This window comes from Melozone crissalis, unplaced genomic scaffold (assembly GCF_028551555.1).
Source record: "Melozone crissalis strain CALT ecotype California unplaced genomic scaffold, PUWL_Pcris_2 ptg000026l_1, whole genome shotgun sequence".
NCBI lineage: Eukaryota > Metazoa > Chordata > Aves > Passeriformes > Passerellidae > Melozone > Melozone crissalis.
In genome coordinates, this window is record NW_026535804.1 from 11,348,714 (window position 1) to 11,376,406 (window position 27,693).

A 27,693-nucleotide genomic window follows, 5' to 3' on the forward strand; every position below is an offset into this window, starting at 1 on the left:
CCAAACCAATTCTTAGTTCAACCATTTGTTTAAAACCACGTCATTCCTAAAAGGAAAAAAATTTAAATCCTTCAGATCTCAAAAGCTTTATTAAAATCCACATTATAGTGAGCCCCAGCTGGTTCTCTGGGGTGCAGAGAAGTGCACTTTGGTACCGATCTGCCTGATTTTCTTCTATCATCCTACCTAGAAACTACAGAATCACGGAATGGTTTGGGGTGGAAGGGACCTTAAAGATCATCCCTGCCATGGCAGGGATATCCCCACTACCCCAAGGTGCTCCAACCCTGTCCAGCCTGGCCTTGGACATTCCAGGGATCCAGGGGCAGCCACAGCTGCTCTGGGCATCTGTGCCAGAGCCTCCCCACTGGTGCTCTCCAGACATTTTGCATTGCATTCACTCCCCGTGCCCTTTACCTTGTAATCCTCCACGCTGCTCATGGCAAAGAGAGGAGGCAAACCAGCAGCCAAAACCAGCAGGTAGGTGAACAAGCCAAAGAAAATGTAGTGCTTCAGCTCTGGGTTTTCTCCCTGCGGGGAGAAATTCAGTCATCCACGGCTGATGCTGCCCAGGGACAACCTGGCAGGCTCAATGCTCATGGGATGGTTGAACACACCAGTGAGCAAGAGCACCAATAGTAAGTCAGTGGTGACTGAGAACAGAAAACAAGGCAAAAAGAACAAAATAATGACATTTAACATCCTAGAATTTGCAGAAAGAATTTGGGTTACTGTAAATTGTTGAGGATGGAGACCAGCTTTTTGTTGCTGAGGAAAGGTGGGGTTTGCAAAGATCACTGTTGTATTCCCACCATGGCCTGGCTGGAAAGGACCTTAAAGATCATCTCATTCCACCCCTGCTGTGGGCAGGGACACCTTCCACTATTCCAGGTGCTCCAAGCCCTGTCCAAACTGTCTCTGGACACCTCCAGGGATCCAGGGGCAGCCACAGCTGCTCTGGGCACCCTGTGCCAGGGCCTGTCCACCCTCACAGGGAACAATCTCCTCCTAAATCCAATCTGAACCAATCCAGGTCAGTGGGAAGACATTCCCCTCTGGCCTGTCACTCCAGGCCCTTGTAAAGAGCCTCTATCCATCTTTCCATAAAGAACTGGAAGGCCACAATTAGATCACCCTGCAACTTCTCCAAGAACAATCTCAGTCCTCTCCAAACAGCATAAATTCCTTATGGTACCGAAACCCCACAGAAACCTTTGGGAAAATCACCATTAAATGTGGGAATCTGCAAAATTAGAGGTTTTCGGGAAAGCTGCAAAAGCTTAGCTCTAATCACAGTTAAGAGCTAAGCAGCAGCTATGACTTAGGTCAGCAGAGAAATTATTTGAACTGTAGAAAAGCAAGGACAAATAGAGCAATGGTCTGCGTATTAATGCAAGATATTAGGAAGGCTGAAGCTTACTAATGGAGCTCTGTGCATTGTGTTTTAAGGCTCACAAGCAGGTATTGTATTAGAAATAAGCAAGCATTGTTTAACCAAAGGTACGTGTGCTTATAGTGATTGGATAGAACTACTGTCAATGTGCTTTTGCTTTGTGTGATTGGTCAAGAAGCTTATAAAGTGAGTTGTAACATTAAATTCTTAGTCTGTTGCTTGGGATGTGAGCTGCTGGCATCTTCCCATTGTCATAAGCATGTAATGAGACCGATGCTGGAAGATAAAACAGTTCAAGGCACGATCCCAGCAGTCTCGTCTCGTTTGTGATTTGTACACAGACCCCAGCCAGCGTCATTAAACACCCCCAGGCACCAGCGGCAGTGGCACCACTGCCCTCAACCCTTGGGAGCTGCTCCCCCTGCCCCAGGCTGTGCAGCCCCCATCCCTCCAGGCGATGCTGGCCCGGCAGGGACGGGGACCCTGACCGTGTAGAAGAGCTGGCTCCAGATGCGGAGGCGCGCGGTGGAGTTGAAGAGCCGCAGGAAGGAGTTGCTGAGGATGTTCACCAGCACAGGGAAGCAGTTGATGGGCTCCGGGCTGCACATCACCGTGAACTGGCGGCTCTGAAGGTGTCAAAATAAAAAAAAGGCCTTCATGTCCCTGAGAGGTGTGAGCAGCACGACTGAAACTCCTTATTATGCCAAAATAATATTCTCCCTTTTCTGGTACATCATGTATTTGTGAGGTTACCAGAAAAAGGGAGGAATGATGCATCTGATGCATGTTCTCAGAAGGCATATATTATATTATATATTATATATTATATATTATATATTATATATTATATATTATATATTATATCTCATATATTATATCTCATATATTATATCTCATATATTATATCTCATATATCATATCATATATCATATCATATCATACTAAAGAATACAGAAAGGATACAGACAGAAGGCTAAAAAGATAATAATGAAAACTCCTGACTCTCTCCAGAGTCCTGACACAGCTTGGGCCCTGATTGGCCAAAGAGTGAAAACAACTCACACCAGAATCCAACAAAAAAATCACCTGTGGGTAAACAATCTCCAAACCCATTCCAAAGCAGCAAAACACAGGAGAAGCAAATGAGATAAGAATTGTTTTCCTTTTTCTCTGAAGCTTCTCAGCTTCCCAGGAGAAAAATCCTGGGCAAGGGGATTTTTCCAGAAAACATGACGGCCACAGATGTGTTTATTTCTCTCATTTAAATACTTCTCAGGAAATCCTGTTGATGTGCAGGATGAAAGAAGGGAAAAAACATATCCCTCACCTTGCCTTCCAGGGATATTTTTATAGCTCCATTGTAATTTGGAAGGCTTGTGATGTTTTTCTCCAAGGCTATTTCTGGGGTTATGTTTTGAATCTTCAAAGCAGCAATGAAATCCTCGATTTCTGATCCTGAAATCAAGTCAAGGACAGAAATTAGAGTCATTAGAGGGATTTTTCTAAATTTAATAGAAACAGTTTCATATAAACAAGTTCTTACTTGCAAAGCAGAGTTATGTTAAAAACTGCAAATATTGAGATTCTAAGCAAAGACATATTTTGTATATCTTTTCTATTTATTTAAATTGGTTAAACAAAATATATGTTTCAAACTTAGTTTATTTATTGCTCTTATTTTAAGATTTCCTAGTTCATTACTCTTTTACATATCATCTACATCATCACTAGAACTGCATTTGCTTTTGCTCAAAAGAAAACATCTCTCAATGCACACTCCTTTACATATCTGTGGCATTTGCAAGGTTGCTCTGTCAATTATAATAAAATTCACATTGATGCAGAAAGTGAGTCTGCCTCACATGTTGTTCCTCACCTGTGTCATTGAAGATGAGGAGGTTTGTAGACCTATTTTGAATTTTCTCTTTTGTGGGAAGAAAATACTGGCTAGATGAGATTTCCCAGCTGCTGGCGGTGTGCCACAGATGAAACAGCATTAAAACCATCAGTGGTGGAAGGACAAATATTCCAAATAACAGCAATCTAGATGGAAAAACAGACCATAAGTGAGGCCAGGGGAAATCCACTAAGAAGTAATTGTGAGATTTATGGGGAAATTTAAAACTTAAACAAGCCAGAGTTCTCCTGCTAAGTCTGGACTGCCCCTGTTTTTGCAGATTTGAAACATTTCCCACCTAATTCTCTGCTTCCAAACATCTCCAGCAGTATTTAAACCCCTCCTGAGCTGCTCCAGGGCGGGTGGGAGCTTTGGTACTTACATGCCTCTGAGGAATTTTCCATCGTGCTTCAGCCTGAGCAGGTGAATCCTCAGCACAGCACACACCTGCTGCCTCCAGAGCATCATCCCACTCATGGCCAGGAGCCCCTGCTTGGAGAGCCACGGGAGGTTCTGCTCCCTCTCCTCAAGGTCTCCATCCCCTGTGTGTTCACCATGAAATGCCATTACCCACAAAGAGCCTTCCAAGGACACCTTTTAATCCCCAACAATCATCAGGGATCTTCTGCTCTGAACAGAGAGATGCTTTGATATATTTTTTTTTCTTTTTTAATTTTTTTTTCAGTGAGAGTAGAGTTAGAAATGCAGAGAAAAAGGGCCATAATTCATCCAGAATAGAATTTATATTGGTGAATTCACACTGGCTGGTTTGGCAACACATCCTAGATCTTCAGTGGAAGGGCCTTCTGCAAACTTTATCCCTTCCCACCTCCTGGTCTGGGCTGTACAGCCCTTCAAAGGTAAATAAATATCTTTCCAATATGAGCCTTAATTCTCATGCTTGAAACCCTTTGGAAAGCCAAGAGAGAATTATTTGGGCTTCTCCAAGATGATGTGCCTCACTGAAGGGAAGTGGGACACAACTAAGCCACTCTAGGCCTATCAATATTCCCATTTAGCAGAAATTGATTAAATATTCAATTAAAACACACATTTGGATGGAACTTTAGGGATGCCACGCTTGCAGAAGAGAGTGAAGGCTTTACCTTCGGGGTCGACGGCCTCCTCACCCTGCAGCTTCAGGAAAACATCTTCCAAGGTTGTCCTGGTCACCTCATAATTCACCACCCCCTGCAGGAGGCTGCTCTCCAGGTGGCTGAACAGATCTGCATGGGGGAAACAATCAGACTCAGCCAATGTTAATTAACAAATTCAGCCAATTAACACTGGATGTTCCAGCATTCACGTCATTAATCCAAGTGACCTAAAATTCATCACTAATTTATTGTGTTCTTTAGAGGTAACTAGTGGAAAATTCAGTGGTTTTGGTTTACGTGGACCATGAAAACAGAAGAGGGTCAGTGGATTTTAGTTTGTAGATTAGTTGGTGGATTTCCTTTTTTTCATCTTCATTAGTAATATTAGCATGTGCACTGAAGGGTCTCCATAAAACTGATATTTATGCATCTTCCTAATACCACACATTATGGACCAAGGAATATAATTATTCCCTTCACAATAACTTTGATTTCTGCTTTTCCCACCAGTGGGTTTCCCTTTAAAACCCTGGCACAGGGGCAAGTTTCTCACCTGGGAAGCTGTCAGTGTTTTCCAGAGGCAGCCTAAAACACAGCTCATCCCTCTTCTGTCCCTTGAGCACAGCGTCAGGGATGTACTGTCTGACCACGGATGACACAAGCTCTGGGTCACACAGGTCATTTATGTGCATCCTGTTAAAAAAAACCCCATTGTTATAATGTTAAATAAGAAATAATAAATGTGTGCCTCATCTGGTTGGAGTACAGAGCCAGTGGTGATTCTCCCATGGGGAAACCTCCAAAACTGGGCAGAACTTCAGTAGGAATTTTTACAGCATCTGGAGTGCCCTGGTTTTGCCATGCATGCACAAAATCATTCAGGGTAAGAATTATGATCCTGGACAATGCTGCTAAGCCAAGAACTCGGGAATCAAACTCCTAAGAAGAAAAACAACTTTGCAGCAAAGCCATTGAACATCACTCTGGCACCCAGATCACCTCACTGTGGTCCCTTTCACTGCAAAGTCATTTTAGCTGCGTGCTCAGAGCCTTCAGGGTTGGGTTCCAAAGAAAGGCAGCTTGTTGTCCAAAACAGGGAAATTTTGGCAGCCTTAAAGCTCCTCTAAAATGAATTGTCAGGGTTTCTGTTACTGTCCAGATAAACTCTACAAAAACACAGACTCTACAAGAAAATATGAGGATGAGAAGCTTTTCACAAAAAGACTGATGACCAAAACAAAAGGTTTTACCTTAAGTGATAGCCAATTCCCCACTTTCTCTTCAAGTAGAGAGATGAGCCAACACTCTGTAATCTCCCACAGGAGAGGAAAGCTTTTCGATCTAAGGAGGAGGGAATGCAAAGGATTTAGGGGGATTTACAAGAGTGCAGCAGACTGACCTCACTCTGCTCCTTCTGAACTCAGCACACATTTTAATAATAAATTGAGTGGAGTAAAGCCAGACCAGCCCTGAAGGCCTTTTTTTTTTTAAGTATTTTTAAACCAATGCCTTTCTTCTCAACATCATGGTTAATTATTTTAGTTCTGCATTCTTGTGGGTTTTTGGAGTATTTCCCACGCAGCATAGGAATGATACAGAAATGGGAATAGCGGCAAGTGCAATAAAAATAAAGGAAAATTATGGAAAATAAACCGAGTTTTGCTGACATAGAGACGAAGCCAGATAATGTGGAAGTGCTTCATCCTAGAGAGGAGCACGAGCAAAGACTGCTTTATCATAGAGAGGAGCATGAGCAAAGCCTTGGAGGGACACACCAGCCTAGTTTTAACCCTTGCCAAGCTCAGCTTGGGTGGTCACTGTCACATAAAACACATCCAGCAGTGCCACAGTGGGGCTGGAAACCCCTGGTGTGCCCTCCAAGGTGCCAGCCTGGGCTCACCAGCCTGAGTGTCTGCCTCCTCCATGGACTGGGTGGCCACGAGGGTGACGCGGCCGGCGCGGCGCTCCCGCAGCACGCTCCAGACGTGGTGCCTGGAGCAGGGATCCAGCCCCGCCGTGGGCTCGTCCAGCAGCAGCACCTGCAAAGCACAGCCTGCTCAGAACCCCCCACAACCCAGCCTGGGCAAGAGGTTTGATGTGGCAGCAGATCTCTGGCCACAGGGAGAAACACAACGTTCCCAGGCATCGTCCTGGCGAGGGCTGTGAGGAGATCTGAGGAAAGAGTGATGAACAATTCTCGTCTGCACTTGCTGCACCTGTGGAATGTGTTATGGATATCTGTTCACCAAAGGGTGGTTTCTTAACTGGCCAATGGTGATGGTGGTTTTAGTAAAGGAACAATTAGGTCAACCTGGATAGTGACTGTCTGTAAAAGCAATGGGTTTCTTAATAAGAAGAGAAGAATAGAATAGTATAATAAAGTGATAGAATAGCATAATAAAGTGATATATATATATCACCATTCTATACTATAGACTAGTATAATAATTCTATACTATAGAATAGTATAATAAAGTGATAGAATAGTATAATAAAGTGATAAATAGTGATATATATATCACTATTCTAGACTATAGAATAGTATAATAATTCTATATTATAGAATACTGTAATAAAGTGATTGATCAGCCTTCTGAGAATCAGGGAGTCAATGCTAATTATTACCCCATGCTACAAGTTTTACAGTGACTTCTGTGAGCCAGAGAGGAGTTTGATAAGAGGATCCATGTTTACCCCTGAAAAAATTTCCTACCAAGGTTTTTGACATAGAAACCAAGAAAGAAAGAAGGAGAAATATGAGAAACCTGCAACTGTCTGTTCCAATGGGCCCTTTGTTTGTCTTTCCTGATCAATAAGTAAAGTGTCAACTTATGAGCATTGTAAGAATGTATAAAAATCATGCATTATAAGATAAAAAAGGTTGGAAGGCTACTGAAAATGGAGTGTGTTGCTTTATATTGTGTCCATCTCAACTACAACACCAGTCCACGTTCACATGGCTCAGTTCCACACTTGCATCACTTGGTTTCACGATTTTGATGGTTTCGCTCAGAGAAGAGAATGTACCCTCAAGTATGGCTCATTTTTATTGCTCTTCTGCGGCAATATTACCGCCCTTCTAATTAAAAATATGGCTCTGATTGAACCAGACTCTCCAGTCTTTCCAGTAAGTGAATTAGCAGCCTGGAGTGGCAGGGGAAAACCACAACAGTCTCGGTGCCAAGCCAAAATGCAAAGCTATGTCCCAAAACAACACATGTTGTGTGTGCATAAACACAGCCAGTCCCTACCTGGGGATTTCCTAAAATTGCAATTCCAAGAGACAATTTTCGTTTTTGTCCCCCACTCAGGGCTTCAGCACAAACATCCTGAACATCAGTGAGGTCCATCATGACGAGAACTTTCTGCACCTTGGGGACACACAAAGACAAAAAGTCACATTTCCAAAGCACTGCTCTGAATTCCTAAAAGGCTGCAAACATTACAACTTCAAGATTTCAAACTTACCTACTCATAATGGCTTTGCTTGGAGATAAATAAGAAAAGTCTGAGTTTTAACTCATGACATGAGGATAAGAAAGAATTGGAAAACCACTCTGGCACTAAATCAGGTTTGTTCTCATTTCACAGAACAAGATGCAGGTGATCATATTTTATAAATAAAGCAAAAAGTGCCCAAGATGCCATAAAAGAGGAGTCAGTGGCTGAGAAGCACATACCAACCTCTTCATCTACTTCCTTCCACTGAATCCCCTTGATGTGAGCAAAAATTCTCAGGTTTTCCTTTGCCGTTAAGGCTTCAAAATGCAAATTAATCTGGGGGCAAACCCCAACCCTTTCCTGCATTCCTTCCATATTCCACACTTCAGAAGCATTGTAGTTGTAGATCATTGCAGAACCTGCACAGGGGGGTGAATGAAATATTTGACATTAATTCCAGCACCATGGATGCTTCCCAAGTGTTAAATTAAAAATTCAAGAACCAAAAAAGCAAAATAACCAGATAGCTCAAAGATTGAATACCTTTAAAAAATATTTCAGAGCACCAAAACCATTCCCTTACAAATAAAACCATATTTCCTATAGGTGTGCAGCTCATGGAAAGCACCAGATGGAGAAATGACCATGGTGCACACATGAGGGATCCATTATCCCTGGAGTTTGTGCTGAAGGAGAAATCTGCACTGAAAACAACCCAGCACAAATCATTGAGGGAAAACTTGGAGGTTTTTTGCTTATTTTCCCCTTACACTTGAAAAAAAACAACAACTCAGCATCCAGGCCCGTCATCTCACCTGCTGAAGGCTTGGAAAATCCACTGAGCACATTTAACAGAGCAGTTTTCCCAGATCCACTGTGACCCAGCAGGGCAGTGATCTGCCCTTCATATACATTTAAGGACAAACCTGGAATAAAAACAGGACAACAGTAGATGGAAGTGTGTGAGATGTGCACTTGGACCTGTAGCACTTGCCACAGGTGACAGAAGTGACATTTTTTAGAAGCTGAGAGGCAAAACCAGATCCAAAACCACAGGCTGGTTCTTCAGGAGTTAGGCCTAAGCTTAGTAAGGAATTATGTCTTGACTCAACTGAGGGAATAAATTTATTATCTTCAGTATTTAATAAATTTTGCTTTCAGTTTTCTATGAGGTTCATAACATTTTATTTTAGTGTGGCTCAAAACGAGTCCTCAGGAAGAGAAGAGCCCAGAGCTTTTCCAAGATGTGACATTTCAAGACATATTTCAAAGCAGCCAGACTTTGCCTCCTCATTTTCTTTTTTAAAAAATACTTTGTCTTTCTCTGGGTTGTTCAGATTGTGTTTGCTTGGTTTTTTCCACTCAATATATACCTTTGAGGCCATATTAATATTTTTAGTATTTTTCGGTTTTGATATTTTCACTTGGACTTCTTGTTAAACAAAGGCATTTAACAAATATCCCATGACTTTACTATGGCTGTGTCAAATATTTGCATTGGTAAGTGCTTGGAGAACACAGGGCAGCAGATTTGGCCATAAAATCCCAAGTTTGCCCAAAACAGTTTACATTTTGAAAGGGAGGTTTGAGAGGGGATTTCTAGAGTGGTTCATCGCTGCAAAAACACAGCTTTAAAGGAAATTTCTGCTGTTGCAAAAAATAATAAACAGTGATTTTTTTCCTGGAGGGAACAGGCAGATAACGACCTGGTAGAAATTTGCCAGTAATTTACCCCAGCAGAAATAACCATTGCACAATATAATTTAACAGGCCCAGAGGCAGATCTCAGTACAGCCAGTACATTTGCAAACACTTTGGGTTCTTATCTAGTGAAAAATGAATAAAATAATTACAAAGCCTCTCCTTACCCTTCAAAGCTTCGATGCTCTTGTTGTTCTTCTTGTACATTTTTTTAATATTGTTTAGCCTAAAGAAAAGTAAGCAAGCCATTACTTATTGAATCACAATTTGGGGGCTGTTTCCTCTGCCTCAAATTAAACTTTGAAAACTTTTGGGGGGAATATTTCCCAACCACCTCCTCCTCCAACTGGTGCAGCAGAAGGAATCCCTTGATGCAATTAATTTCTGGTACCTTTAAACCAGGATTAGCTTTGCTTTTCTAATAGCTGTTTGAAAGGTTTCAAAGCCAAACTTGAGGAACAGTTAATGAGCGAAGAAGGAGGATATAAATATATAAATGTGGATATTTAATTAGGAGTGATGACCTGGCTGTTATTTTGGCACATTTCTAGTAATAACCAGAAGGCAGCACCAGCCATGAGCCCACCCAGCCCTGCAAGGATGGACAGGGCAGCATTTTCTGCATCACTCTTGTGAAGATGCTGGGGAAAGGGAACAGACTCACTGCTGAGAGGGAAGTGCAAAGCAGGGAGTTGGAGGATGCCCCACATCCAATAAATGTTCAAATCCAGCTCTGGAGCGGGACAAAACACCAAACAACCCCTGCCCTTCACACATCTGCATTAATCTCATCCACAACGCCAGCTGCCAGCCTCACACCCACCAGTGCAGCATGGCTGGGCTCTCTAGAGCCAAACAACCCACACAGAGCTGTATTTTTGTTGTCCCTTACCTGACGGCCTCCTTGCCGTCGAAGCCCGGCGGCATCGGCTCGGCGTCGCCGCCCAGAACGGGGTCGTGGCTGCTGCCAGCCCTCACCCCCACGGCCCCTCTGCTGCCCCTCAGCCAGTAGGAGGGTCTCAGGAAGAAGGCAGGGGGATGTGGGACCCCGTACTTGCCTGAATCAGAGGCAGAGAAGGAGAAATATCAACCCCAAAACCTCCCAAAACCTCCATCTGTCAGCTCCGATAAATGCCCAGCCATCACTCCCCCGGTAGTGCAGAACATGAACTTCCAGCAGAGTGAAAGAATTGATAAACTCTGCAATTTAAATTGTCCATATCTGGTGGGGAATAATCACAGCCATTCACAACCTCTTTGGTTCCACAAAACCAGAACAAGCCCTACAACACCCTTCCAACCCCAGCGGTAGGGCTGTCGGAGCAGGATCTCACTGCAGGGTTGCAGTTTTCCCTCCTCTCACCACCCCTTGGGTAACTTTATCCCTACAAATCAGGGAATTATAGAAGAAAAAGCAATGAAGTTTGCATTTCTCCCCTCTCATTTTCACTCACCAGGCAAAACCTTATCAAAGTAGATGGCCAGCAGGAAATACAAGACACTGTCAAAGGTCAGGATGAGGTACAGGTTGTAAAAAGGGTACAGCTCTGGGCTAGATGCTGGCCCGTATTTTTCTAGTTTTACCATCTAGGGGAGGAAATAAAAGAAGCAAAATTCAGATTCCACATTTCCTTGAGACAGAAATGCTTTGTGTGAGCTACTGCTGTGTCATCACAGCCATTTTCACTCAAAACCAATTCACTCGTGACCACGACGCTGTTTCCAAGGAGGGAAAGGGTTTATTCTGACCACAAGCACCAGAAATGCCTCAGTAAGCTGAATTTCAAACCATGCAGAAGTTGCAGAGTGCTGTTTGCAAAGGCAGCACTTCCAGCCCTCAGTTCCTGCAGCCCTCGGTACCCACCAGCCACATCCCGCTGCTCATTTTATAGATTTAAATCTGTTGCAGTAAAATTCGTGATGCACTTGAGTGTCCAACCATCTTTATGATTTAACACAGATTTTTTAGATTTTTTTTTTCAGATTTTTTTTTGAGCCAAATTTTCTTTTAAAAGCAGAGGGGGGTGACTGGGTTGTTCTGGGGATGCAAATTGTGGATTTTGCTGCTCTCTGGCAGAATTTTGGGAGCTGAGCTTTTGAGATGCACTGGTTTTATTATGGACATACCGTTGCAAGGCCAGCTGTGAAGGCAAAAGGACTGAAGAGGTTTAAAATCCATTCCAAAGCTCGTGGCAGTTTTTCAAACAATGTCAAAAAGCCCAGTGCCCCAAAAAGGATGTGAAGGAGAAATCCCACAAAACTGGAAATGTTTGGCTGCTTTAGCAACGAGCTGAGCAGGAAAGTGAAGTGAATCTGCAGCAGAGAAAAACCAGCTGTTAGCAGGATGCATTTTTACTGCAATTAAAAATAAAACAACATGAAAATAGGAGCAAAATTAGAGATCCTGCTGGGTTTCAGTTGTTCCCTCCAGATTCACAAGGCTTTGTCTAGCAGCTCTGAGATTTAGGGCAGGTTTATAAGGTTTATAAGACAAATCACTCCCAGCCTCATTTTAGCACCTCTTTTTACTCTGATTTTGAGTCAGAATCTCCCTAAATATAATGGTATAAAAAATATACAAAAAATAACCTATAACCCAGCCTATAAAAAATAACAATAAATCACGGCAGAGTACTTTTGTTACTGTCTCATATAATACCAGCCCTAAAAATCTCTGCAGATATTTCAATTAGGAAAAGAAAAAAAAGGTGCATTGTATAAGAATACAAAAGCAAACTTACACATGCCATGCCATAAAAGAAATAAAAAAAATACAGTTCCAGGAAGCTGCTGTGATTATAAACTTCACTCAGGGTGACCCAGGTCAGCAGGCTGGCTGTGATGGAGACGTACACAGTGTACAGCAAACTCCAGGATAACCTGCAAGGGAAGGCACAGTTATCCCCTGAGCATGACAACACTGCCATGACGTAGCCAAAGTGGTATGAATTAAAATATTTTGTATTTTCACCCATTTCCAGTTTCCAGGCAGGTGCAAATATCAGAGAGGCACAGGAAGGGTCAGAGTGGGAGGGACAGGGAGGGTCAATGTCTCTGCTCAAAAAAGGGACATCCCAGAGCACAGCAAGGCACAGAAACATGTCCAGGTGGGTCTGGAGCATCTCCAGTGAGGGAAATTCCTCTCTGAGCGCTGTTCAGTGCTTGGTTACTGCTCAGGGAAAAATTATTCCACAAATCCAGGCCTGGCACGTGCCCAGATCTCTGCAGCTCAAGGGGACACAGGGAATCTGCAGCCAGGACTTCCCATCCCCGTGCTTTTCCAATGATGGGAAATATTCATGCCCAGATCTCTGCATCTCAGTGCTGGCAGCAAGGGGACACAGGGAATCTGCAGCCAGGACCTTTTATCCCTGTGCTTTTCCAATGATGTGAAATATTCATGCCCAGATGGGTTAGGAAACCTGATGGGATAGACCCAGCAGCCCTCCTCTGCTTCAGGTTTGCTGATAAATGGAATTAGGTATTGAAAGATGAAAGAGACAATGAGGGAGAAAACCCCCTAAATTCCCTAAGAATTAGAAATTAAAAGGGAGGGTTATATGTTAGAGGGAAATTTTTGGTATCAGGAATTTAGGGCTTGCTCCAGATTTTGTTGTTTCTGTGAGTTCCACCAATTTTTTGGAGGCAAAAACCCCTCCACACCCAAACCCTGCTGCACACACTCCTGCTCCACCAGGAGGGCTCCTCCTCCTTTTTGGGGAGGAGAAAAGCAACAAAACAACTGCAAAATATAACCTGTCTCAGAGCAACAGGTTTGGAAACAGAGGTTTCCCTGACAAAAAGAACCCCAGAATGGTTCAGACACCTCAAAAATCCCCAAATTCCACCCCTGCCAAGGGCAGGGCTACCACCCACCAGAGCAGGCTGCTCCATACACTTGATAAAATGATCCCTGTAATTACACATTGATAAAATAATTCCTGTAATTACACACTGATAATTCCTGTAATTACACATTGATAAAATGATCCCTGTGATTACACATCGATTGATTGATTTCTGAGGCTTACCAGAAGGAAACATCCTGCAGGCCCATGGCTCTCATCAATACCTTCAGCTTCTTCTTCTCCTTGAGAACCTTCACCGACAAGAAGTGCATGTATGGGCTGTAGCTCAGCATGGCACAGATGATGAACCAGAGGTAATCCAGTTTGAACAGAGGTTTCATCACAGTTTGCAGGTGAACTCCAGTAATTGACTCCATTTCTTTCCACACAGAGTGCTTGGTTTTCATCTAAAGGAAATCCGACATTAAATTCATTTCGGTTTTGCAATGAAATAGCCAGCATCAGAACAAACAGGGGGTTGCAAGTATTAAAATTATTTGTTTATCAATAATAGGGTTTATAAGCAAGTAACTAGTAATAAGTGTATTTTTGTGCTGATTTGCAATAAACACTATTGAATCCTTGTTCCATTCACTGCTTCGAGCCATAGGAATGATCTGTTATTTTTTTAAATTTTGAATTACCCAAATTATTTAAGAAGCTGATGACCACAGAAAATCAGAGCATCACAGGATCCCAGAATGGTTTGGGTTGGAAGGGACCCCAAAAATCCCTCTTTTCTATCACCTGTCTTGGGCATAGACCCACTATCCCAGGGTACTCCAAGCCCTGCCCAACTTGGCCTTGGACACTTTTAGGGCTGGAAAAATGAACTGGCTGGGTGGATTTTGTGGTTCTTGGTGTTTTATGCCCCTCTATTTTTGGTTGAATCAGTTTGGGTTTTAAGTTTTCACAGAGCTGTAGGAAGAACAGCAAATTCCACCATGAGCACACTTACTTCTATGACTGCTGCATCAATGCTGGACTGCACTGAGAGGAACCCCCCATACCAGTACAGAGGGACTTTGCAGTGCCTTGCTGAAAAATCCCAGCAGGTTTCTGTGGGGGAAACAAATTTTTAAAAAATAATTAATCAATATTTATCAATACATTTCCATATACACATGCATGTAAATACTTGTGGGTGACATGTGGGGTTGAAAATGAGTTTTATCTAAGTGCGAGGAAAACAAGATTTGGGGTTTACTCAGCCTTTTATCTTTTAATGTGTTAAATCTCTGGCCAGGGACATTAATGCACACACAATTCTCATTTTCCAGGCATGATTTGATGTGTTAAGGTACAAAAGGGTGAGGGGCAAAAAGGAATTGGGTGGTATCTGAGCTGCCTTCCACCCCAAACCACTCTGGGATTCTCTGACTTTGGATGACATTAATGTTCTTACAGCTTTTTTCTCTGATATTTTTTCCTTTTACAGACACAAACCCCCAAATTTTAAGTCATTCTCTCTCAAACCATTTGGCACATGCAGCCTCCATCCCTCTGAGGTGGCACAGCAGCACAGAAATCCAGCTGAACAGTTTTTAATGCAAAATCAAAGCCTGGGGTTTCATTTTTTTTGTTACCTATGTGCTCAAAGCCTTCATTTGGAAACATTGCTTTGCCCATTTGAAATCTGAGTGTGTAGGAGAAGTCATCCTTAAAAACAACACCAATGGTTTCCTCCTCCAAAAGTCCTTTTTCTTCCATTTTTGCTTCATTTTCCACTTCTTCTATGATTATACCTGCCATTAGAATAAATAATTAATATTGAAAAAAAAAAAAGAAAAAAATAAATAAAACCAGCACAGCTTGTCACAGACACATTTTATGAAAAATCCTTTCCTTAGGATTTTTTTTTCTCCTGAGAAGCTGGGAAGCCTCAGGAACAAAATGTAAACAATGGTTATCTGCTGCTGTGGAATGCAACAGGTGCATCTGTGATTGGTCTCATGTGGTTGTTTCTAATTAATGGCCAATCACAGTCAGCTGGCTCGGACAGAGAGTCTGAGACACAAACCTTTGTTATTCATTGTTTCTTTTACTATTCTTAGCCAGTCTTCTGATGAAATCCTTTCTTCTATTCTTTTAGTATAGTTTTACTATAATATATATAATAAAACAATATCATATATATAATAAAATAATATATATAATATATAAAATATATATAATATTATATATAAATAATATATATTTATATACAAAATATAGATAATAAAATACATAAAATTATATATAATAAAATAGTAATAATAATAATAAAATATTAAAATAATAATCCTTTCAAGCCTTCTGATGAAATCCTTTCTTCTATTCGTTTAGTATAGTTTTAATATAATATATATGATAAAATAATAAATCAAGGTTCCTGAAACATGGAGTCAGATCCTCATCTCTTCCCTCATCCTCAGACCCCTGTGAACACCATCACACAGCTGTTGTCTGAATATTCAGACAACAATGGAAATGGGCATCACCACCATTTTTCCCCTCAAAAATCTCATTGGACTAATGCTCTTGTCCCTCCCTGCCTTGAGGGTGGGTCAGGTCCCTTGAGCCCCTGCAGGAAGGTGGATTAAAGCGTTGTTACCCCTCAGTGCTGAGCTGGAGGCCACTTTGGCCATGACGCCGCGGGTGCTGTTGGTGGCAGGGGTGAACATGAGGGTGACCCCCGAGGCGTTGAAGGCCGGCTCGTCCAGGCGCCCCAGCACCCTGTAGGGGAACTCCTGGGTGGAGTAGTACATGATGAGCCCTGCAGAGTCCCTCAGGATGTACAGCAAAACCAACGAGGCCACCCACTCCTGCAGGGGAGGAAGTGAGAGCAATGGCAGAGTTTTCTGTACAAACCAGCTGTGGATAACACCAGCACTGGGAGATAAATAAACAATGGGAAGGGCTCCACTGATTGATGAATGGAAAAAGATATTTGATTTTACAGATAAACTTCAGGTTTGCTGATAAATGAAATTAGGTATTGAATATAGGACATGACATGGACATGCTGCTCTTTTCAACGTAAAAGAGTTTTTTAAATTCCTGACTCCAGCATTTATAGATTTCCAAAACCGACAGTGGATTGGAAGGTGACGCCTCTCCAATGACACTGGACAAACCAACAGTCCATCGAATTTCTCCTTCTCTATAAAAGAATGTAAAACAATAAGTGATTTACATAAAGTGTGTGAGAAAGTTTGTTACAAGAATGGCTTAGAAAAACCTAAGGCTTAGAAAAACATAAAATTTGGGGTGACCGTGAGGGGTAGTCCATGATCAGCCCTGCAAAGTCCCTCAGGATGTACAGGAAAACCAACGAGGCCACCCACTCCTGTAGGGGAGGAAGTGAGAAGAATGGCAGATTTGTCATTACAAACCAGCACTGGGAGATAAATAAACAATGGGAAGGGCTCCACTGATTGATGAATGGGAAAAGATATTTGATTTTACAAACAAACTTCAGCTTTGCTGATAAATGAAAATGGATATTGAAAGATTAAAGAAACAATGGGGAGGAAAAACCCCTAAATTCCGTAAGAATTAGAAATTAAAAGGGAGGGTTATACACTGGAGGGGAATCTCTGGTGTCAGGTGTTTTGGGAAGTCTGAACCTCTCAAGTGCCTCAGCCAAAAGAGAGAGGGGAAATGTGACTGGGAAATTGGGATAAAAAGGAGGCTGCATCCTCCAAAAGTTGGAGAGATCCCAAGGGAATGCCCCATGACCTCTGCCTTTATTAGAATAAAGTTACAGGACTCCTCTGTCTCCTTTTTGGACAGAAACCTCTGGTGTTTGTGGATGAATTTTCCTGACAGAAGGAAGGAGGAAAATGCAGAGGTGAGGGGCAGTCCACGATCAGCCCTGCAGAGTCACAGAGGATGTAGAGGAAAACCAGAGAGGCCACCCATTCCTGGAGGAAGGAAGAAGGGAAGGAAGAGGGGGAATGCAGAGGTGAGGAGCAGCCCAGGGAAGTGCTGGTGCCTTAGGATTTAGCTTTTCTATTTTTCAGATCCACTCCTTTAGGGTATCACTCTAAAACTCCACAGCTGCTGTTCTACCGTTTTATCCACACAAAGAAGTTCCTCTCCAGGCCTGGGAATTAAGGACACCTCACTGCCCCAGGCCTGGGGAGATGGAAACAACAGTTAATTGAGGGGGGAAATTTGGAGTAAATTACTTCATTATCTGAAGCTGTAATTGGAGGATTAACCCCTGATATGTAAATGGACCAAATTTATAATTGTCTGAAAAACTCGTGCCATTGTCCATCTTGGGTGTGCCGCTCAGAGGCACAAGGTGCATTTACTGAAGGCCTGACTGCCCAAGGTGCATTTATTGAAGGCCTGCAATAAATGCCCACTTTTATTCCCTCAATCTTGCCTCTGTTTTAGGCAGCCACTCCAGAGCATTGGGGAGGCTCCTGCAGGACCCTTCTAACCCAGCTCTGACCCCTCTGCCCAGCCCAGCCCAGCCTTTCCCCTGTGCATGAGGGAGAGCTGCTCCACAGGTGTGGTGGGTTTGCATCCCAGCAAGGCCTCAGATGGAAAACATGCTGTGTTAGTCCCAGAGCCAGCGAGGCCTGTGGATAATTTGACACTGGAGCCATGAATTGGACATTGTGTTCCTGTGCACAGGGCAGGATCAACAAGCAAGAGGCAGCAGCCAGCTCTGTCACGAGGCAGAGCTGCAGTGTCGCAGGAAGAAGGAACTGCTGATATTTCCCAGGGAACCACAGCTGAGCCTTCTCACATCCCCTCACACACAAACAATGCAACGTGAAAATACTTGGTACTAGAAATCCTGATTTCCCTTTGGAGGAGCTGACACTTGCCTGGAAACTTTTTGTCTTCATCCTCCACACCAGAAGGATATTTTTCCACAGGAGAGCGCAGGTTTGCTGCAATATTTGTGAGGCTTTCTTGGATGCCCCCTGCATTTTTCCAGCTAAGATGGGAGAGAAAATGATGTAATTTAGAACAAAACACTGGGAATTAAATAGCACTTCAGAGGAAGCCAACAACATGCTAAGGGGGGAGAACTTGTCTCCTTAACTTTGGACAATTAAATTGAAAGGAAATAGGCCAAGATCATGCAAAGGAACAGAGAGCTGGGCTGGACTCTGAGGTGTCTCTTCCACATGCACAGGTTCATCCTTCCTCATCCAAATTCATCCTTCCTCACCCAAATTCTCCTTCCTCATCCAGGTTCACCCTTCCTCACCCAGGTTCATCCTTCTTCACCCAAATTTGTCCTTTCTCATCCAAACTCATCCTTCCTCATCCAGGTTCATCCTTTCTCATCCAAATTCACCCTTCCTCACTCAAATTCACCCTTCCTCACTCAAATTCATCCTTCCTCACCCAGATTCATCCTTCCTTATCCAGACTCATCCTTTCTCACCCAAATTCATCCTTTCTCATTCAAACTCATCCTTCCTCACCCAAGCTCATCCTTCCTCATCCGAAATTCATCCTTCCTCACCCAGATTCATCCTTCCTCCTCCGAAATTCATCCTTCCTCACCCAGGCTCATCCTTCCTCATCCCAAAGAGGCTTTGTGGAACGGACAACCGCTCACTTTCCACGTTTCACTGCAGGAAGTGAATTTGTGTCTGGCCTCAGAGATGTGGTTTGCTGGCAGAGCACTGCTCACGTGCCCTGTGTTCTGAACCAGACCCAGAATCACGTTACAAACACTGGGCAGATGTTAAAAATAACCCAAAATAGAGGCTGCCACTGCCTGCCTTCACCAGGCTGCTAAGAGACCAGTTTGTTCTGTTTTCACCCAGATATTAAGGAACTTTAATGCAGTTAGAGCAGGGCAGGATTAGAACACCCATGTGCTCAATATCCTCCTGAATGCTGAGCAGGGAGTATTAATTTGGGATATTTACTTCAGCTCCAGATTTAATCCTGTGGCAAAGCAGCAAGAACAGGAGCAAGTTCAGAGTGATGGGTTTCACCCCTTTCCCAGGGGAGCAGGGCAGGGAACCTCCCAGCATGTTTTTGTGGTTTAATCCTTTCAAATGGCTGAAACCCAAAATCATAAAAACACAAAATCAAAGCAACCTCAAAGGCAGAGTCTCCATTCCCCTTGGACAGCATTCCTGATTTCATGGATTGGGCAGCTGGAGTTAATAAAAGGTTCCACTGCTCTGTTCCCTTCATTGCTTGTTGTTTGGAATAATTAAATATCTGTGTACTACAGGGGCAAGTGATCCAAGATCCCAGTTATCACAGGGCTTTCCTTATCTTATCTCTCTTTCCCTTCCCAAACTTCCTCCCACCATTCCACCCTACTGCCTGCACTAAAAGTTAAAGGTAAATAGGAAGAGATTTCTAGGAAGTGTCACTTTTTTTTTTTCTTTTTTTTTTTGCTTAAGTCTTGATTTCAGTCATGAGCTGAAAGCAGCCCAGGATGTTTGGGTAGTAAACAAAGTGTGGTAGTGTTTGGATAACAAGGAAAACATGATGGCCTTTAAAGGATGCACAGAATCTCTGCAGTCACAACAAACCATTTTAAAATGATGGAGCAAATCTAAAACTTTTTAGAAAATTTTAACCAAGTTTCTACCAGTTTTAATTTACTTTTTGCCTGTGGAGCAAGGAGCAAATACCACTGGGAGCCAAATATGAAGCCAGGAATTCAAACAAGTGATGCTGCTTGCAAAGGCTGTGGAATTTAATTTTCAGTTAGAAAACTAATACATATTAGCTATCATTAACTTTAAATTAGGTATCTAATTAATCTATTAAATAATTATCAAAAAAGGTAAAAAATACAGCCAAGAGAGAATCCTCTGTGTGGCCTCAGATGCAGAAGGCAAAATAAACACATCAGAAACTGGAGGCAGTGATGTTTGGGAAACTTTAATCCAGTGAAGAGCATCACTTGTGAGGCTGGATGTCTCCAGGGGCTCATTAAGTGCATCCAAACTTCCTGCTCTCCAGGAAATCCCTGCCAAGGTGTTGCAATAACTTTTCCTGGATCCTGCATGCAGCTCTGCTCTACCAGAAGCTGTCCCAGGAAGGCACATCCCATATAATCCCTTTATTTACTATCCCAGGGAATTCCTCTTTGGCACCTCTTCACACTGCTTTCCTCTAGAAATTTAACTTTTTCAGGTCTGTTTGAAGATGTCCTGCTCATTGGACTGGGAGATTTTTAAAGGTCCCTTCCAACCTGCAGCATTCCTGGAGTTTATTATTTTAGTTCCTAAAATCAAGCTGCTCTTCAGGCAGCAGCCTGTCAATTTTGAGTTCAAAGGGAGAAATCTGTGGCGCATCTCACACCTCCCAGAGGATCCAGTGGCTTTCCGAGAGCCAAGGATGAATCCCTGCACGTGGAGAGTGCAGAGCTCTTCCCATCCCCTCCTCTTTGCCAGTTCTGGCAGATTTTTGTGTTTGCATCTGATAAATCCGAGACAGATTTGCACTGGCTCCAACTCAGACTGGAACAGGTTGTTTTTTTCCTGCTCTCAACTTGAAAATAACAACTCTAAGCCTGTCATTAATCAAAACCCAACACTTCAGCTCATACAGAGAAGTGAAATTTTGGGGTTTTGTATTTTTAGATGCCTTTAATGGCAGCAGGACAAGAGGAGGAGAGCAAAGGGAGGGATCATCACCCAGTGCTCAACCTGCAGCCACAGGGAGAACCAAAACCCACACACCTCTAAAAAAGCTGACTATTTTTGCTCCTTTTCCTGTAAAATATTTTGTTGTGAACTTGTAGTCCACCAGAAAACAGAGCTGGAAGGAAGCATCATAAAGCACTAATTAGGAAAAACTCATCATCCCATCACGAAAACTCAAACCCTGCATGGAGAATTTTTCCCATCCCTACATCTAAATTAATTTTCCCCTTGGAAAAAGCAGAGATCTGTGGCTGCTTACCTGCTGGTGTGTTTTCCATGGGGTCTCCTGCAGCTCTGGGGTGCTGGGGCTGCTCTGGTCCCTTTTCAGCCCCAGGGAGGCTCAGCCCGGTGGCCTTGCCCCTCTCCAGGCTGACGTCACCCGGGCAAACCCTCCCAAAAACTTCTGCAGGGATGATCCAAACCCTCCCAAAACTTCTGCAGGGATGATCCAAACCCTCCCAAAACTTCTGCAGGGATGATCCAAACTCTCCCAAAACTTCTGCAGGGATGATCCAAACTCTCCCAAAACTTCTGCAGGGATGATCCAAACCCTCCCAAAACTTCTGCAGGGATGATCCAAACTCTCCCAAAACTTCTGCAGGGATGACCCAGCCTTGGAACAGCACCTACAACCAGCTGGCCCTGAGCCTGGGCGTGTTTACAGCCCACTTTGGAGGGCTGCATTCAATTCTTGCAGATGTTCCCAGCAGAGCTGGGGTGGCCTGGGATGGGGTGAACCTTCACTCCTGAGATAGGTGGCAAAATGTATGTAATTTATATATAAAATACATGGCCAAAATATAAAACTTATATAATTTATATATAAAAATGTATATAGTTTATATATAAACTACATGGCCAAAATATATAAATTTATATAATTTACATATAAATATAATATATATAAAAATTTATAAAATTAATAATAATAAATAACAATAAAAATAAAAATATATTAAAATTAAAAAATAAAATGGTATTTTAATATCTGCTGATATTTTTTTCTGATCAGTTAAATCCCCCAAGCAGATGCTTCAGAGGATTTGTGAGAAGGGGACTCAGAGGGTGTCCAGCCCAGCTTCTCCAGAGAACAAACTCAGCTGCCTTGTCCCCATCGTGCCCAGGGCCTGGCTCAGCAAATGCTCCTTCCTCTGCTCCCCAGCACCAATGGGGTTTTTAGTTCTTCTTTCTCCTTTCTCTGTTGTTTTGAGCGGTTTTTTTTCCCAATTTCCACTCCTTTTAATTGCTTTTCCAGCAGCTGCCGCACAGCTGGAAGCAGGATGGAGCGTGTTGGGAGTTTAAAAACAAACCATCCTTGCAGTGGGTCTGCATTCAGAGCAGGGAGGTGAGGAAATCAGAGAAGCCAGGGAATCCAAAGGAGCTGGGAGGGTGCACGGCCACGGCATAATTCAATGAGTTAAATGAATTTGACTGTCCCGGAACTTCACAGCTCCAGATTGCGCCTCTGATTTGCAGAGCTGCCTCAAACCACAGGGTTGTTGCTTAACCAAAGGCTGGGGCTCTGCTGCAGCTGCTGATTTTCTCATTTTCAAGGCATGAGCTCATTTAGGAGAGGAGCAGAAGCGTTTTCCGGCATCCCTCGGTGTTGGGCAACAGGGGAGCGACAGGCAAAGCTGCTCGTGAGTGCAGGAACCCATCTGAGTGCACCTCACCAAAACAGCACTTTTGTGACCAAAACCTGGCCTGAGTGTGGGACCAGCCCTGCCCTGGCTGCACATTTGCTACAGAAAAGGATTTTCACAGAAAAATGGCACCTGAACCAAGCAGCCCTTGGGGTTCCCCATCCGGCTGCTGAAATGGGAGCCCAACCCCTCAAGGCTTCAGATATTAAAATATCTCCTGGTATTAATATTAAAAATTATTAATTATTATTTAAATTATAAAATAATAATAATTTAAATAAAAAGTATATAATTTATATGTAAAATGTATAAAAATTAATAATAAGAAATAATAAAAATGAAAATATATTAAAAATTAAAAATAAAATTATATTAAAATATCTGCAGTTATCTATATTACTATTGTTTACTATTAAAAGGAATAAAAATTAATAATAATAATCTTAATAAAGATTTATATCATTTATATATTAAAAATGTCTAAAAATTAATAATAATAAATAATAATAAAATGTAAAATATATTTTACATTTAAAAATATATTTAAAATTTAAAATATATTTAAAATTTAAAAATAAAATTATATTACAATATCAGTGGATATTAATATTAATAATGTTATTTATTATTCAAATTAATATAATTACTAATAATTTTAATAAATAATTATATAATTAATATAGAAATTTATTAAAATAATAATAAATAATAATAAGATAATAAGAATAAAAATATATTGAAATTTTTAAAATAAAATTCTATTAAATATCAGTGGATATTAATATTAATAATTATTATTTATTATTTAAAAGAATAAAAATAATATTTTAATAAATAATTACATAATTTATATATAAATTTTTTAACATTAATATTAAATAACAATAAAAATAATAAATATTAAAATATATTAAGATTTAAAAATAAAATGATATTTTAATATTTGCTGATATTTTCTCTGATTAATTAAATCCCCTAAGCAGATGCTCCAGAGGATTTCTGAGAAGGGGACTCAGGACCAGCCCTTGTATCTGGCTGGGAAGGGAGCCAGACCCTTGCAGGAGGACATGCCAAGCAAAGGGAAAAGGAACAGCAAGAGCTCTGGGAAGCCCTTATCAAAGGGAAATTCAGCGTGTTAAATCTGGGACTTTCTGGACATCTCTTAAAAGAAACATTATAAGGGAACTAATTAATTTTACAGCTAAAAAAAAAATAAACGCATGGCACACTGCCCTTCCACACCATCAGAAACAAAGGAGCATGAACTGCTGGGAACTGTCCCCAAGCTCAGATTACACTTCTCTGGGGTTATTTCCTCTCCCCTGAGGAGCTCAGGGAACACAAACTCCTTTTATTTTGCTGCACCCTTCACTGAGCCATGAGGCTGCAGGTGCCCAAGCTCCTCCTCTGCCTCAGCAGGGTCTGCCCAGAGCTGCCAGGAGCAGACAGTGCCCTCCATCCCTGCAGGGCACCTTTCATGTCCCACCTTTGTCACAGACATCTTTTATGGAAAATCCTTTCCTTAGGATTCTTCCTCCTGAGAAGCTGAGAGGCCTCAGGAACAAAATGTAAACATTGATTATCTGCTGCTGTGGAATGCAACAGGTGCATCTGTGATTGGTCTCATGTGGTTGTTTCTAATTAATGGCCAATTACAGCCAGCTGGCTCAGACAGAGAGCTGAGACACACACCTTTGTTATCATTCCTTCCTATTCTATTCTTAGCTAGAGTTCTGATGAAATCCTTTCTTCTATTCTTTTAGTATGGTTTTAATGTAATATATATTATAAAATAACAAATCAGCCTTCTGAAACACGGAGTCAGATCCTCATCCCTTCCCTCATCCTCAGACGCCTGTGAGCACCATCACAGGCTCGGACTCTCTGAGAGTCAGAAGATTTTGTTATTCATTCCATTCTCTCCTTGCTTGCAAGCCTTCTGATGAAATCCTTTCTTCTATTCTTTTAGTATAGTTTTAATGTAATATATATCATAAAATAATAAATCAGCCTTCTGAAACATGGAGTCAGATCCTCATCTCTTCCCTCATCCTCAGACCCCAGTGAACACCATCACACCCCTCCCCATTCCACTGCCCCTCGCCCCATTCAGCACCCACCCAGTGAACTCACCTTGGGCACAGCTCCAAGTACACAAATGAATTGTTTAATTGTTTTATTTTATCTGGGGTGAATTTCCCAGTGCCTGGAGGTGATTCAGCCCTGCAGATGGACAGTGTGCCATGCCAGGAGCACACAGCTGCCAGGGGGTCACTGCTAGTCCAAAGCTGGGCGGTCGGAGCCCAGTGTTAGAATACCGCAAAATCCCCCCAAATTCAGTTTAAAATATGTAAATACTGCACCCTGAGAGTCCTGGCCATGCCCACAACCAGAGCCCCCCATGCTCTGCCTGAGCCCAACCACCTGAAACCCTGGTGCACCCCAAAATCAGCCCAGGCGTTGAGAACCATCCCCATTTCCAGCACAGCAAAACAACCAAGAGTTTAACAACCCAATCCATCTTTATTTTGGAAGTACTTCCAGCTGGGAAAGGAAAACCCTCACCTTTACAAGTGCAGCCAAGTGCTGGAAGAAAGGCAAGTGTGTAAAGGAGCTGCAGCAGGAGGAGTGTCCCACATGTGTCACCTTCAGGCTGACACCCTCTGCTGCAGCCCTGCGTGTTGGCCGTGCCAGAAATCTCACTTGCTGAACAGAGATACTCCTAAATAAGGACATTTCTTGGGAACCTAAACGAAACCAGACACCTGAAACTCTCCATAGAAAAACACAACAGCACCAAGTGAAGGCATTCTCCAAGCTTTGGATCCATCACTGCAAGGCAGCTCCAACCAGCTCACCTGGGAATGGGGACCCAAACGGGCTGGATTTACCCCAAATCCCCCCAAATCCAGTTTATCTCTGGGAGCACAGGCTGGGTGAGTGTTGGCTGGATGGGGTTTGGAATGGCACTGATAACAGCTGAACAAAGAGCTTCCAATGCCAGGAATAAATCTGCTGTTCCCAGGGCATTCCCTGGTTTAATTTTGCTATTCTGACAATTACAGACATTTTAGGACCCTTTGAAACACTTCTGACATGAGGACAGTGATGTTTTGGGGGGGAATTTTGCCCCATTTTAACACATGATGTCACCAGGCCAAACAGATCCCACCCAAAGAGGGAATTAATCAAATGAGCCAAATTCTCTGTCCTTTCTGGAGCTGCACAAAAAACCAGTGCCACCATCCACTGGGCTCCTCCAAGATAAACAACAGCACCAAACTGAGCTCATCTGGCTTCCAATCCAAAGTTTTCCCATCTGAAATGTGAGGAAATATGGAAACATCTGAAACAGACAGCACAGAACTATTTCACAGACTATTAACTCCAAGTGAAAGAATAAATTCAAGGCAGACACCAAAGCTGCTCACAGGTCACACTAATTCCCTAAATCCAGGTGACAAGAATGTGCTGGATTGATGGGCAGGTGACACTTGGCTGAAACATCACTGGCAAAAAGACACCAAAGAAATGTGGGATTTGGGAAAAATGCACTCAACTTGTGCTCACACCTGCGTGGGGAAGTGCCAAGAGAATTCCGAGTCCCAAACTCCTCCAAATAAAGGCAAAAGCTCAGAGGTCCCAGCCAGCAGCAGGGCTGGGGCTAAATGAATACAACACCTGAATTTGGGGATTTTTTGGTTATTTTCTGACAAGTTTCACCCCTGTCAGGCACTGCTGGAGCTGCAGTTTGCTTTAATCCTTTTAATCCCTCATTTCCAGGGCTGTGGTTCCCTGGGATGTTCAGGGCTTTCTGTAGGGCTTGGGCTCAAATTTTAACTGGAAAAACCCAAAGTTGTGCATTTCTGTGCAACCTATGGGTACAAAAGAGGAAGTGAAATTCTGCATAAGGAGTTCACATTTCCCTATGTAAGAAACTGATGGAAACAGATTTTGGCTGAACACACTGATAAACCATTATCAGACACATCACACACATTATTGCCTGATAATTACACACAGCTGGGACACACAACTCTAAATTTACCCTTTTTTTTTTTTAATTTTCTCAAGAAAAACAAGGTTTTTTCTAACTTTAAAGTGAAGATACATAAATGATATGACTTATGAAGCCAATGTCTCAATAGAAACACATCTCTGTATCTGTTCATTGCGGAGCAAAATGAACTGGGAGCAATCTTTAATTTCCCCTTATAAAACTAAAAAAAAAAAGTGATGATAGCTTTGCGTAGAAAAAACCAAAAAAATAATATATTTTCAACACACACCTGTCTCAGGCTAAAGGACCACATATTCTACTCTTTTTAGTGCTTCAAGGCAAACCAAAGGCACCTTTCTTATAGGTGAGGCTGTGAGCTGGGACCCTTTTATTTGGGGTTTTACAAAGGGGTGACAAAATGGGTGACAGAATGGGCCCTGTGTGACTGCAACCACAACAACGAGAGACTGGGGAACACTGGAGCTCATGAATGCACAGCTGGCAAGGAAAATCAACCATCTCCAAAGCCCTGTGTGTGACAGCAGCTGGCAGGACACACAGCCAGGGGGGACAATCAGACTGCTCTGAATGGAGACAGGGCACAACCACATCCACTCTGCCCACCCTTTGTGCCCCCCAGCACGCAGGACAGACCCCAGGGGCACCCACAGCTGCCAGCCTGCAGGGGAAGGTGCCAGGTTTGCTCTGCAGGTGCCAGGTTTGCTCTGCAGGTGAACATCCTCAAGCTGAGCTGGGCCTGCAGGTCAGGACCCTCCTTGCAGAGGGACAGGGACTCTGCAGAGGTTTATCCACCCTCTCTTCTAAGCAGGAGCATCTTCAAAGCAGAAGCAGGGGTGGCTGGGCTGGTGAGGAGCAGGGATGGGTGTGCAGGATGGGCAAGAGAGCCCAGGATGGGCACGGCCAGACCCTGCAAACCCCTGGGGCAGAGACTGAAGGACAGCCCAACCTGCTGCCCAGCAGAGCCAGGGGAAGGCAGCTGGGAGCTCCTGCCCAGCCACCAGCTCCAGGAGATGCTGTGGCA

General features: G+C 42.8%; 1 protein-coding gene across 1 annotated transcript in view; it reads right to left on the reverse strand.

Moving 5' to 3' along the window:
- LOC128938457 (ATP-binding cassette sub-family A member 9-like) overlaps positions 1-21,330 on the reverse strand; it is a 32,074-nt gene extending 10,744 nt beyond the window's left edge. Inside the window, exons 1-23 of the mRNA XM_054278705.1 lie at positions 21,268-21,330; positions 18,204-18,316; positions 15,971-16,181; positions 14,964-15,122; positions 14,336-14,436; positions 13,561-13,784; positions 12,271-12,409; positions 11,657-11,842; positions 10,984-11,116; positions 10,422-10,587; positions 9,697-9,755; positions 8,644-8,754; positions 8,072-8,247; positions 7,639-7,758; positions 6,288-6,426; positions 5,638-5,728; positions 4,941-5,080; positions 4,397-4,516; positions 3,673-3,832; positions 3,270-3,436; positions 2,721-2,848; positions 1,882-2,019; positions 418-531 (exon numbers count right to left, since the gene is read on the reverse strand). Coding sequence (XP_054134680.1) covers positions 418-531; positions 1,882-2,019; positions 2,721-2,848; positions 3,270-3,436; positions 3,673-3,832; positions 4,397-4,516; positions 4,941-5,080; positions 5,638-5,728; positions 6,288-6,426; positions 7,639-7,758; positions 8,072-8,247; positions 8,644-8,754; positions 9,697-9,755; positions 10,422-10,587; positions 10,984-11,116; positions 11,657-11,842; positions 12,271-12,409; positions 13,561-13,784; positions 14,336-14,436; positions 14,964-15,122; positions 15,971-16,181; positions 18,204-18,316; positions 21,268-21,286 — 3,114 coding nt within the window. The 5' untranslated portion in view covers positions 21,287-21,330. The remainder of the gene's footprint in view (positions 1-417; positions 532-1,881; positions 2,020-2,720; positions 2,849-3,269; positions 3,437-3,672; positions 3,833-4,396; positions 4,517-4,940; positions 5,081-5,637; positions 5,729-6,287; positions 6,427-7,638; positions 7,759-8,071; positions 8,248-8,643; positions 8,755-9,696; positions 9,756-10,421; positions 10,588-10,983; positions 11,117-11,656; positions 11,843-12,270; positions 12,410-13,560; positions 13,785-14,335; positions 14,437-14,963; positions 15,123-15,970; positions 16,182-18,203; positions 18,317-21,267) is intronic.
- Between the last annotated feature and the right edge of the window lie 6,363 nt (positions 21,331-27,693).